The 13,618-nt window shown below is 47.8% G+C and overlaps 1 protein-coding gene across 2 annotated transcripts in view; it reads left to right on the top strand.

Annotated features, from left to right (window-relative positions):
* Positions 1-13,138, top strand: part of ZCCHC14 (zinc finger CCHC-type containing 14) — a 57,319-nt gene extending 44,181 nt beyond the window's left edge. For both annotated transcript variants that reach the window (XM_077891082.1, XM_077891080.1), the window contains 9 exons: positions 381-490; positions 1,220-1,314; positions 1,397-1,451; positions 2,358-2,637; positions 4,579-4,670; positions 5,331-5,458; positions 6,310-6,450; positions 6,535-8,004; positions 9,086-13,138. In XM_077891082.1, coding sequence (XP_077747208.1) covers positions 381-490; positions 1,220-1,314; positions 1,397-1,451; positions 2,358-2,637; positions 4,579-4,670; positions 5,331-5,458; positions 6,310-6,450; positions 6,535-8,004; positions 9,086-9,141 — 2,427 coding nt within the window. In that variant the 3' untranslated portion in view covers positions 9,142-13,138. The remainder of the gene's footprint in view (positions 1-380; positions 491-1,219; positions 1,315-1,396; positions 1,452-2,357; positions 2,638-4,578; positions 4,671-5,330; positions 5,459-6,309; positions 6,451-6,534; positions 8,005-9,085) is intronic.
* Positions 13,139-13,618: the final 480 nt, after the last annotated feature.

The following is a 13,618-nucleotide window of genomic DNA, read 5'->3' as shown; positions in this document are numbered from 1 at the left end:
TCTGGCTGCTGGCATGGCGGCCACCTCTTCCTCGTGTTCTGCTGCAACAGAGACGGGTTGTGTGTCTTGTCTCTCCTTGGAGGGACAGGTCCCTCTTGAAATTCAGTTCACTTGGTGACCTTGCAAATGAATTCCTGATGGGCTCATGGAAGGTACGATCGTGTAGGTTATCGAGGTTTTTACCGATGCTATGGGTGGGAGCAATGTTCTTTTGTGGCTTTCCACATCCTAAGTGGAAGTAGAACCCCAAGGAGCTGAGAGCAGGGTGGGTCATAGTGTCCTGCAGGTGTCAGCATCTAGTACCCTCCCACTTCTCAACTGGGGGAGGCCAGTGTCAGGTGAATTTTGACAGACGTCCGATGCTTTTCCATCTCTTTCAGTTACCCCAGCTGTACCCTGAAGAAAATCTGGAGAAGTTCATTCCTTGCTTAGCTGGCCCAGATTCCTTTTACGTAGAGCGAAATCACATGGATCTGGAAGCAGACCTGAGGTAATGCTATCCTGCACCTGCGGGCCAAGGATGCAGTTCTGGCAGTGGGCCCATGGGCCCACCCGTTGGCGATGTGGGACATAGCCAGAGTGGGGCGGGTGCACACCTGGGCTGCCTGGTCATCCCAGCAGCTATGAGGGCACATGCTGCTCCCAGAGGTCCGGGTCTCTGTCTGTCCCTGGGGATTTTCATCTGTTACGGAGAATTTGGTGGAGCTAGTAACGTAGGCATGATTTTGAGGATGTGAGTAAAGGAGTTTCACGGTACATGCCACCACTTAATGTGATTTTGACATTCTGACAAAATAAAATCCAAGTATTGTTTCTGTCCCATAGTGGGGAGTTGAGATTTGCAGGAGGGGACTAGGACCCAATAAAGTCCCAAAAGCTGGTGTCTCCCAGCCGAGTCCATGGCTGACGGGGCAGGCCTGCTGCCCGGGCCCAGCATCCCAGCACCAGCAACTAGAGGCAGCACAGCGGGCGCGGCTCTTGTGCCAGCCAGCTGCCCACCTCCCACTGTGAGATGCGATGGGTGTGGGGAAAGGGGCTCAGGGGAACGAAAGGACTCACACAGGAGTCGAATTGAGGCAGGGAGAACATAGGTTGTGGCACTTCTGTTTACTTTTTTCTCTCTTGTATTTCTCTTAACAGAAAATTACAATTTCTCTCCCCATTAGTTTTTGGTAATAACCATTTTAATGCTGATAAACCTGCATTGTTTAATTTGTAGGTATTTGGCCTCATTACCTTCTCACTTATTAAAAAATGACCACGTTAAGAGATTTTTCAGCACTTCATCTCCCACCCAACAGCTTCAAAGTCCAAGTGAGTTTATGAAATGTAATTACATAAAGATAGAAACATCTTTATTATGTGTAAACTTTATGACATCTATCTTAACTTACAGGTCCTGGCACCCCCTCCCTCTCTAAAGTGGGTACCATGATGGGCGTGTCTGGAAGGTGAGGCGTCCTGTGTAAGCAGTGTGTTTCAGATCAGCATAGAGTTTACTTCTGACTGTGTGTAAATAATTGTTTGTAGAGCAAAGTCATTTTTGGTTTTAGTCTTGAATAATATTGTGAGGGGAACTGGGTAGAGATACTCCAGTTTATGATTTCTCCATGTAAAAAGAGAAGTGGTTCTCTGAGCCATTGCACTTGTAATTCCTAAGGATTGTTACTGCAAGTGCCAGTTTCTGGGCCCTGTGCATCCTAGAATTTCAGAGAATATTCATTTTTACGAGCTCCCAGGGAACGACTGCCCATGAGGTGGCAGAGGCACTGCTCCAAGAGTTCTCTGTCAGCCTCGAGTTGACAGTGATTATAGCAGTGCTCGGGTGGCAAACAGGCTGTCATTAAAATGGGTCAGTATCATGGACAGTGACACACACGCATATAGTTATGTGAAGATGCAGTCAGGTCACGAGGTCTTTGAAAGTGCTGACTTTCTGGGTTTATAGTCTTGGGTGGAAGGGGCAGGGCAGAAAGCAGAATGCTGAGCATTCCTGCCTGCTACCAAGACTCCCTTTCAAAAAAAGTCCATTCAAATAAAAGATTTAAGGAGTCCGTTTTAATTTAAGATTTTCAGTATCATGCTATGATAGAGTAACAAACTAGGCCGCTCAGCCAGGAGTCGGTGACGCACGCATGCACACACACACACAGATGTGCATACTCTGAAGCATGCCTACAGACACCTTCAGGGGGGTGGCATCACAGAGGCACAGCAGCAGGAAAGGGCTTTGGTGCTGACAGTAGGCATGGCCTCTGATGCCATCCAGCACCTGAGAGCTGGCTACTGCACGCTTCCCACCCAGTTGTGGTGGAGGCTGCAGTCTTGTGAAAACCACCTGTCTGCTATCCCCACAGGCCTGTGTGTGGTGTGGCTGGCATCCCATCCTCTCAGAGCGGCGCCCAGCACCACATGCAGCACTCGGCCAGTGCAGCCACCTTGCCCCACTGCTCCCACACAGGGGGTACAGGCTCAGCACTGGCCTACCGGGCCCAGATGGACACCTCGCCTGCCATCCTGATGCCCTCCAGTCTGCAGACCCCTCAGACCCAGGAGCAGAATGGGATCTTAGACTGGCTTAGGAAACTGCGCTTGCACAAGTACTACCCAGTCTTCAAACAGCTCACAATGGAGAAGGTATGTGGATGACTGGGCAGGTGACACAGTCTTCCTCTGCTCTCATTCCTCGTGGGCTTGAGTTGGGTGTCTAGACTGTCCATGATGTGGAAATCACACAGCCTGGTATCTGACACCTGTATGTATATGCCCTAAGTCCCACACACACCAGAGGAGGAGTGGCAGTGCATTTGGATTTGAAGGCTCCCTGCAGCCGAAGCAAAAACTGGAACACAGTTATGAACAAACTTTTTTTTTTTTTTAAAGATAGTTTGAGGGGGGATCCCTGGGTGGCGCAGCGGTTTGGTGCCTGCCTTTGGCCCAGGGCGCGATCCTGGAGACCCGGGATCGAATCCCACGTCGGGCTCCCGGTGCATGGAGCCTGCTTCTCCCTCTGCCTGTGTCTCTGCCTCATTCTCTCTCTCTCTGTGACTATCACAAATAAATAAAAATTAAAAAAAAAATTAAAAAAAAATAAAGATAGTTTGGGGTCTTCATGTGTTAGATACACTGTGTGATACAAAGGACATTGTATCTCCAGCAGCCATTTCAGTAAAAACGGTGAATTGGGGTGTGCACGCCCCCTTTGTTAGATGCCCTTCAGCTTAGGCTGTGCACACGCAGGAGGTCAGTGCCTAAGGGCCTGTTTTACAAGGTGCCCAGATACTTGGATCCGAGGAAATAGCCTGCTGATGATCTGGCTCGATTGAGGGTCATACAGCTGAAAAGAATAGATGAATTTTATGTCTTTCAAGCAATCCTACATAGAAATTTTTTTTAAGAGAAAGGGAGGGGTGAGGGGAGGAGCGGAGGGAGAGGGAGAGAATCTCAAACAGACTGCAAAATGAGCACAGAGCCTGTGAAATGGCTGATCTCAGGACTTTGAGATCGCAGCCAGAGCTTGAAGTCAAGAGTCGGGACGCTTAACCAACTGAGCCAAGGAGCCTTGAAAATTATTTTTTACAACAGAGAGTTCTGATGAGCATTTTTTTGTTGTTAAAATTTGAAATTTCTGAACTAGTGGCATCACTGAGAAAAACTAAATTTGACCCATGGCCGTGTTTGAGCTCTGATGCCCCCTGCTGGATACAATCACTTGGCACTTTTATCTATGTAAAAAATCTCATTTGTCCAAAAATCTGCAAGTGAACCTAGAAATCAAGCTTTGAGTACAAAAAAAATTAAAAATAAAAAAATAAACAGCTTTTAAGTATATTTGTAATATTCTTGGCTTAGGATACATAAATCCTAAAAACCACAGATTTTGCCAACCTTGTCTCATGGTCAATTTAAAAAGTTTCAACATAATGTAGGAGTTGAATTTTAGCCATAAAAATCACAAATCGCATTATAGACTGTTGTGAGAACCAGCGTGTTGTGCCTGCTCAGTATAAAGCCACCAGTTAGTTAGCCATTTAATTCAGATGGCATCATCTTTTCTGGAACACTTGCTTCTCAACAAAGTTGCTTTGCCCCTAAAATGACAGTGAATTTTGAGAAAAAAGAGCTGTTAAGAGTTCTCCTGTCTGCAGGAGGATAAATGGCTTGTATCCAAGGAGGTGGATCCCTCAGACACTTCCATGGATAGGAGGGAACACTTGAACAGATCCAGTCTCTCTAGAAGTGGAAACTAAAGACATATTCTTCAGTTGCCTGCCCCATAGTGCAGACCTTGCAGGTCCCCCATCTTCTCTGGCTGTGGGGAAGGCCCAGTGGACATGGTCTGTGAGCCTTCTATGCAAAGTGAACATTTCATATTTTGAACAAGGGACATGACATCATTTAGCAACGAGCTATTTTGGTGTTTCCAAGCTTTTTATTTGCCTTTTATTATCCAGTTAGGTTTGATCTGTTTGCATGTCCTAATGGTAGGATACATTTATTAAATGATACTCCAAGTTCTTTGTTTTCTGAGTCTTAATTGATTCTCAATAACTCTGTAATGTGTTTCTTCTGTGGAAGTTTCTGAGCCTTACTGAGGAAGATCTAAATAAATTTGAATCCCTCACAATGGGAGCAAAGAAAAAACTCAAGACTCAGCTGGAGCTGGAGAAGTAAGTGTGAAACATCGGTTCCTTTTTGTTCCTAATATACTGAATGTGGTATCTAAATGGGGTGTCTTGGACTGGATAGGGACCTCTGAATGTGGGGTGACAATCGGGTGCCCTGGGAGGCAAAAGAATTCTCCTGAGGCAGAACAAAGGAGACAGAAGTTTATTGAGCAGAGGCTGTTAGCTAGAGGCAGTGGGTGTGGGGGCTGTATTTAAAAAGGGAAGGTGAGGAGGTGTGGAATCTTCCCTTTCTCAGTAACTGTGCTGGTTGTAAGTAGCCCAGTGGTCAGTTGGGGCCTATGGATATTCTGAGGTGGGCCTGTGTTCAGCCAGCGGGTTGCTCTGGCATGTTTGCTTGAAAGCGCCTCGACACGGAACAGGTGCTAGCAGTTACAGCTGAATGCCATTGATTGATCACTTTGATTGCTTAGCAAAGCTTCATTAATGCTTTTACAAATCTACGGATGTGGTTTTGGTGTGCTAGGGAAGGACCTTTGCAGAGAATCCAAGTCAGAATGAATTGTTTTCCATCTATGAGGGTATTTGTGGGGCAGTCACCCTTGTATGGAATCTGTGCACTAAAGCAGAGCTTGGGAAATGTCAAAAGGTTCTTTAGCAGAAGACCTGAACGCTCTCTTGTTCACATGCTCTCTTGCCACACAGGGAGAAATCAGAAAAACGGTGCCTGAACCCCGCAGCCCCACCCCCAGTCACCAGCAGCGGAGTGGCCCGAGTCCCACCCACCAGCCATGTCGGGCCTGTGCAGACAGTGCGAGGCACCCACGCTGCAGGTGGGTGAGGGCGGGCGGCCTGGATGGATCTCTGGCTCTTCCTTTTGAGAATAGTTAAGACCGTAGACGATACCCACACTTTTGGCCATTTGCCTGTTTTTAGAATTTACAGTTATTGCTCATTAGTTTAGCTTTTATCATGTCTACCTTAGAAAACAGAAGGGACATTTGGATTAGAAGCTGGAGACCGGTGACTCGCCTGAAGTTGTTTGGGCAAAAGAATTAGATCCAGAAGCTACAGGATGAGAAGAGAAGGAAGTACCCCAAACAGATGAATATACTCTCCCCCAGGAGGTGCAGACAGGTCATGTGTAGGTCCTTGCCCTGGAGGCCCATCTTGAAACTCCCCAGTGTGCCTAGTGTAGCCTCCCTGTTGTGGGGCCTGGGGAGCCACTCCCCTGTGTTCCCTGCCTTCGCCTCCACAGATGGGGCAGAAGGCATTGAAGGACCAGAGTAACGGAGCCAGGGAGGAAAACATGCTAGTGTTCTCTTTTCAGTGGTTATTTGAATAAGAGGTCTTACATCCCTTAGCCTCGTAGAATAGGGGTGTCTCTCAGTGTGGGGAGCTGACCTTTGTCACACCATGGTGGCCAGGGACCCTTGTCCCTTCTCCAGCATGAGTAGGGAGGCATGGTGGCACCTGGCCAAGAGCCTGGCCATGCTCACACCTGCTGATGACCAGCTGTGGGGACTTGGGCAGCTTGCTTTCTCTGAACCTCTGGGTCCTGTCCGTCTGCAGTGGGAGTGACAGCATCTGCCCCTCCCTGGGGCTGGCATCCAGGTCAGGTGGGCAGGGAGGGCGCAAAGAGGTGTTGGCCAGCACAACCCACGTGGGTGCCCCTTTTCCACAGCGCTGCGGGTAGAAGTGGAGCAGGCCCCTCACCAGACGGCCCGGGAAGGCAGCTCCTCAGAATGCTCCAGCTCTTCGCCCAGCCCGATGGGGGTGCAGGGCCGGGAAGAGAGCTCGGACAGCGCCGAGGAGAACGACAGACGTAAGGACATGCGGCCTGGTGAGCACTGCGCTGTTCCTGCCCTGGCCTGTGAGGCTGTGCTGACCGCCCTGTTTCCATCCCTAGGTGTGGAGATTCACTTGGAGGGCTCGGATAAGGAGAAGCCCGTCATGCTACTGAATCATTTTGCTTCCAGTTCTGCCAGACCCACGGCCCAGGTTCTCCCCGTGCAGAATGAGGCAGGCTCCAGTCCATCGGGCCACCACCCCCTGCCCCCCCAGATGATGGCCGCAGCCTCTCACCTAGCGCCCATCCGGATGCTGAATTCGGTGCACAAGTCGGAAAGAGGGGGTGCGGACATGAAGCTCCTCCCGCCTTCTGTGCACTCGCTGCTGTCTCTAGAAGAAAGGAGTAAACTCTCGGGACCAAGAGGCGGCATCAAAGTGGACAAGAACTTCGGCCACGCAGTGATCGACGCAGCACCCGCACCCACCCCCCAGCAGCCCCTGCAGGTCCTCTCCGCCCTTGCCGAGAGCAGCTCCGTGTCACCTAGCGTCTCCTTCGGTCCCCGTGCCAAAGTCGTACACACGTCTGCGCTGGACCGGGTGATGAAGCCGGCCCCGCAGTCAGCCCTGGCGGCGGAGAGCAGCACGGCCGCCGCAGGGACGTCGAGCACGGTCTTCCACGTGGCTCGGCCCCCCATCAAACTTCTGGTGTCTTCATCTGTCCCCGCGGACTCTGCCATTTCTGGGCAAACTCCCTGTTCTAATAACGTGCAAATAAGCGTGCCCCCTGCAATAATAAACCCCCGGACTGCTCTGTACACCGCCAACACCAAAGCTGCCTTCTCTGCGATGAGCAGTGTGCCCGTGGGGCCCCTGCAGGGCAGCTTCTGTGCGAACAGCAACACTGCCTCCTCCAGCAGCCACCCTTCCACGTCCTTCGCCAGCATGGCCACTGTGCCCAGCTGCCCAGCTCCCAGCTCCAGCCCCGCGCTCTCCTCGGCCCCTGAAAGCAGTTTCTACAGCAGTAGCGGCGGCGGAGGTGGCGGCGGCTCCCCCGGGAACATTCCTGCCTCCACCCAGAACCACCACCACCACCACCACCATCAGCAGCCATCGGCGCCCCAGCAGCCCACACCGGCCCCACCGCCTGGCTGCGTCGTGTGCACGTCCTGTGGATGCAGCGGCAGCTGTGGCTCGAGTGGCCTGACCGTCAGCTATGCCAACTACTTCCAGCACCCGTTCTCGGGGCCGTCTGTGTTCCCCTTCCCCTTCCTGCCCTTTAGCCCCGTGTGTGGCAGCGGCTACGTGGGTGCCCAGCAGTATGGTGGTGGCGCCTTCCCCGTGGTGCATTCGCCCTACGGTGGCAGCGTGCCTCCCGAGCCCGTGCTGGGCGGCCAGTCTGCATTCACCGTGCCACCCATGCAGAGCTTCATGGCAGGTGCGGCGGGTGTGTACCAGGCCCCAGGACTGGTGGGCAGCAGCAATGGCACCGGCCACAAGAAGAGTGGCAATCTGTCGTGTTACAACTGTGGGGCCACCGGGCACCGCGCTCAGGATTGCAAGCAGCCGTCCATGGACTTCAATCGGCAAGGTAAAGGTGGGCGGCCACAGAGCAGGCTGCCCTGGTTAGTGGTGCAGCGTCACCCCCAAGGAGACACACTCACAGAGCTTTACTCTTTATGGAAACAGTAGGAAATCATCTTTTTAAAGCAGAAACCAGTTTTTTGAATACTAGTTGGAAAAGCGTGAATTCTTGATAGGCTCTAAAGCCCCCCCCGCCCCTCAAAGGGTTACGTTGTCCCTACGCTGGCCATTGATTTCAGCCTGCTCCTCGTTCCAGGGACTAGTGAGCTGGGGAGGGGGTTGTGTGGCCCTGGTCGCATGTGGGGGTGACTTGACACCCTCACCCCACATTCAGCTGAAAGCCAGGGGTGTGGCATGTGAGCGCGGGTGCTGCCGGTAGGTCGGACTGTCCCCGTCGTCTTTGCCCCTAGGTAGCCGGGCTGGAGGTGTGTGGCTGTATGATGGCACCCATACTGCCACGTGCCCCCGCCCCTTTCCCACTTGCTCTTTGGTCTCTAGTCCACTTCAGGTGTGTATCCGATGTGGTGACACAGGCTCTTGCTGTTGGCTCTGGGAAGGTGGTTAAACTAGGCCCGAGGGTCTCTCCCAGCTCTGGGATACTCACTGTGCAGCCTTGAAAAGTCTGTCACTTGGTCTCTGTACACTTCTGATGGTTGCCCCAGACCTGGGATCCTGAAACACACCTGTGCATCTTGGTCACTTGGAGAGCGTTTAGTGACAACTCTGGGGGCAGGTGGGGGTGACCGTGGGCAGTGTTCATCCTGTGGCCAGAGGTGGGGCTATATCTTCTGAAGCTGGGAGCCTCGGCCCATGGTGATGGTCAGGCCTCCCTGGCCCAGCTGATTGCCCGAAGACTAGAGAGAATGGGACCAGGGACTGCCAGGTCACTCCTCTTCTGTGTGGATCTATGGGTAGTGTCTAATTCTGGGACTGTGAGTGGGGAGCTGGAGGTGGGTCCAATAGGTAGCCCAGATTTCCAGCACCCACCTCTTGACCAGTGACTCTCGAAAGAACTTGGGACAGCTCAGTTGTTGGCAGTAATTGCACGGTGATTTAAATTTGATCTCTTTCCTCCTCCCTCTCTATAGGTACTTTTAGGTTGAAATATGCCCCTCCAGCAGAAAGTCTGGACTCCACAGACTGACATTTTTCTCTGGCAACAGAACACTATTAAGCCATGGAAACAGAAGGAAAATTAAATCCAAAACTGAGAAGTCTAGTTGCTGTTGAGCTTACTATTTTTAATCCAAAGGTGCTTTACTTTACTAGACTGGATAGAAAACCTAGCGTAGGAGTGCATCAAACTCAGTTTTATTGCCAAAATCCTAGATTGGAGCTTGACGTCAGGACTCGCCTGGTTGGCGTCTCCACCACGGTTGTGATGTGGAGACCTCCGTCTCCCGAGGAGCATCGCCGTCATCGGTTCTACCAGGTCACATGTAATTCCAGGGCAGCTACGCAAGATCGGAATCAGAACTGCAGGTTGGAGTTCTCCACGTGGAGTTCCGCCAGACGGACTCTTGATACCCTGGGTGAGGGGACATGTCGCCTTTGTTTCGTTTCGTTGTTTGGTTTTGTTTTGTTCCTCCAGTGGTTAGACACTAATCTCTCTGGGCTTTTTAAGGATTGCACTACAGAAGAATGTACACTGATGTCAATCTCTGCCGTTCTGGGAGACAGACTCCCTGAGACCAGTCAGTGCAAGACATCCGTTTTTAAGGAGTTGGCACCAGCAGGCTATGTGACTTGGTACACAGCAGAGATTTTAGCATTTCCTTCCCTCCTTAAAACACTTGTAGCAGTCTCAAGTTTTTAATTTTTTTTCTGCGAATAAATTTAAACTATGTTATTAAATAGAAATAGTTACTCGCAACAACTTAATATCTAAGGGTCCAAGTCCCAGAGAATCCCTTCCTTCTCGGCCCATCAATAGCTTGAAGTCCTGTCATTTTCCACCTCGACGGAGCTCTTGCAGAGACATGGTGACCGCACAGCCTTCGTGAGCTGGCTCTGAGGGATGCTCCACGTCCTTGGCAAAGTTGGCAAGTTCTTTTATCTCACACGGATCTCCCAAGGACCCCAAGGCTTACTGCTAACGGATTCACACTTGAGACAGACATTTCAACAATACAGTTCTATAATTCATGAGCAAAAGATTTGAAATGTTCTCCTGTCAACTTCTTTTGTATTAGGCTGTGTATTAATGGTTAGTTCTGCTAAAAATGACCCGAAAACTACAATAGAAAGTGGTAAGACTCTGAAACAGAGACCACACCAACAGGACAGAGCTACAAGATCTGCAGGAATCTAGTTTTATCCAAAGTAGGAAAGAAATCCTCACCGTACAGCTCTGTGTCACCCCATTACCATGAAAGCTTCTTGGTCTGAAATTGAGGGACTTATAAATCTTTAAAGCTAAAAGGGAATTTTCTGCTCAAATATTGTTATTTTAAACACTAAAACCTTCAATATTAAAATATTTGGTAAAGCCTTGCCCAGGGATTCTGCAGATGAATATTTTAAAAAAAAGAAAAGAAAATCATAATATTCAGACCTTTCTTAAAATGGGACAATCAGCCTCATGCCCGATTGGTGTAAAAGAGTATCCTAGAATTTGAGGCGTTGTGATGTGAGGCTTCAAATTTTATGATCAGTTTCCTGGCTGGAGGGAAACTAGCAGAGTTGTTACATTTTTTTATGAAAGGCTTTTAGTAGAGTTTTTTAGAGTTTTATTTTAGTAGAGTTTCATTTCTATGCAATGCAGAATTGACAGACCTCTGTATGCTTCTCTCTCTTCCTGGTACACAGTATTACATACAGTTTTGAAGTGATGGTGACGCTTACAACAACTTTTTTGGGGAATGTTACATTGATCTCTTAATTATAAACAAAATGTCAAAATAACGAGAACTGACACAACTTTGCCTTAAAGAGTAGGAGCCTGGAACTTGTCATATGATGTTAAAGGAAGACTTGGGGGTGTCCGCTGATGTTTACGATTTTAATATTTCTGAAGGCCGTTACGGTGGCCTGGACATGTGCTGAAAGCCAAACTTTTAAAATTTTTGGTTTTTTTTAAACAAAGAAATATTTTAAATAAATCCTATTTCAACACAGTGAAATTGTTGAAAACTGTCTCATAAAAGAAAAAAATCATATTTAGGGTTTTTGTTTTAGTGGTCAGTATTGGGGATTGAAAGTGTCTGTTGTTACCCTTATGACTATTTTGACAAATATTAGAGGCTAGTGTGTTCCATACAACAAAAAATTAAAATAGGAGTTTCGATTCGAAGTAGGACATTCAAATTGAGGTAAATAAGTCCAGACATTGTGCGGCTGTGTTCCAGTCATCAAAGGTCTTAGAAAAATTCCCACTTGTCTTTGAAAGTGCATGTGCGCTGTGATGTCTCCAGTGAGGCCATACCAAGGTGAGAATTGTAAAACGTCAATGTGAGCCACACGGGACACAAAGCATCCAGCTGCCGATCGGTGAGATCTCTTCCTGAGTGACTACTTGGACTTGGGAATATTTGCTGGCAGTGTAATCTCTGGTGAATTTCTCTCCAAAAGCAACCAAAGTCAGTAAGGCTGAAGAGCGTTTTGCATTTCCTCAGATGTCCTCATCTTCTCAGAAACATGGATCTGACTGACCCTTTCAACTATGTAGTCATTTTCCAGAAATCACGGGCTCAGTTTCCAAATGCTGTAGCAGCCAGGTAGGTGTGGCACAGCCACTTTGCTCTGTGTGGTCTGTTATATTATCAGAGTTTCCCCATCTTTTTTTGTCTCCAAGAATGGGGGAAGTGGAATGTACAGATTGAAGTAGAATACAACGTTGGGATAAAACAACTATTTAATCCTTTTTTTTTTTTAAAGCAAGCACTCAATTTTCTACTTTCTAATTTTTATGTCATGGTAATACTGAAAATTGGAAAGTGTTTAAATGTTAAAACTCGTAATTGCTAAAGAGCACTGAGGAAATGGGAGCTAGCACTTAAATAACATTTTCTTCAAAGCACGTATGCGATTGGGTATTTAAAAAAAAAGCAACCAGCATCATCTAGAATAATCTCTAGAAGATTACAGGAGTCAGCTTGTGAATATAGTAGTTAATAGGTTCAGTGTTTTAATTCACTATTTAGGAGTCACCGTAGCTAGTTTGCAGTTCACTGTGTAGGTGTGGCGCAGCAGCAGCAACGCTGCCCAGCCTCAGCAGCAACTGCCGCGCCTCCCAGTTGGAGCACCGACTGATCGGACCCATCCAGATCTGATGGCGGCTTGCTCTGGGCTCACTCCAGTATCCCTGGAGCGTGCTGGCCCGGAGGAATCAGGTTGCACCCGTCCTCACTCCCTAGCATCTTGTACTCTTCCTGCTTCTGTGGTGGGTTATTTGATGCCTTGCTAGTTTTACATACTGGTTACCGATGGCATATACATGGAGTCTAAGGATGTTAAGGGAAACCGTGTCCTTCCCAGAGGATGGGCTTGTGGAACCCAAAGGGGCGGATGTCCTTTCCAAAGCGCAGATGACTCCCAAAGGATGAGTCAGGTAACAGTTTAAAGCCATGGGCTCTGAGGAGGCTCAATTTGCAAAGTCCCTAGGTTCTGAATGAAAAAAAAAATCTTTAATCAACACTCTGGAAACCACATACTTGCTGGTTGAGGCCAAAGGTCAATTTTACTACACTGTTCTGGGGGGGAGGGGAGCTCAGTGCATCTCTGTCAAGTCAGTCCCAGGTATTGTAACAAGCCCCTCACATGCATTAAGTTTTTACATGCACAAAGATGAAGGCTTTGGTACTGAAACCGAAGACCCTTGTGTACTCAAGAATCTTCACAGCTTATATATTGGACAGATTTTCTTTTTAGGAATGAAGGAAAATTCTCCCATTTTTGAGCCATTCTTTTATGTCAATTCTACAAAATTGCATGTAACTTTATAAATATTTTTAAAAGATATAGTTTTGTAAATATTTAATATTCTGCTAATTTGATTTTGAATTGTAAATGTTAAGTATTGTTTTTGAAGTTTTTATGTTTTATTATACTTTGTTAAAAAAGAAAAATTGTACATTTTTAGAATGTTTTTATGAGTAAATTTAATGTACTGAAAATAAAAATTAAAAAAAACTTTCATTTTACTATGTCTTTGTCTCATAGAATATGAAGCACACATCTTTTCAAATAAATTGCAACTCTTGGGTCTGCACACTAGGGGAGTCACTTTTCTGCCTTCTCAACTTTTTTTTGAAGATTTATTTATTCATGAGAGAGAGAGAGAGGCAGAGACACAGGCAGAGGGAGAAGCAGGCTCCATGCAGGGAGCCCGACGTGGGACTTGATCCTGGGACTCCAGGATCACGTCCTGGGCTGAAGGCAGGCACTAAACCGCTGAGCCACCCAGGCGTCCCATGCCTTCTCAATTTGACAAGAGATACATGGTTTTAAATCCATTTCCTATCAAGTTTCCCATGTTTTAAAAAATATCTTTACTATGACCAGAAACATGATCTCTTGATTTGGGGTTTAAAGATGTTCCATCTCTAAATTCCATAAAAAAAAAAAATCAAGATTGAAAAAAAAATAAAAATAAATAAAAAATAAAAAAATCAAGATAAAAA

This window comes from Canis aureus, chromosome 3 (genome assembly GCF_053574225.1).
Source record: "Canis aureus isolate CA01 chromosome 3, VMU_Caureus_v.1.0, whole genome shotgun sequence".
In the NCBI taxonomy this organism is placed as follows: domain Eukaryota; kingdom Metazoa; phylum Chordata; class Mammalia; order Carnivora; family Canidae; genus Canis; species Canis aureus.
Note: the sequence above shows the minus strand (reverse complement) of the source record. Positions and strands in the feature narration are given on the sequence as shown.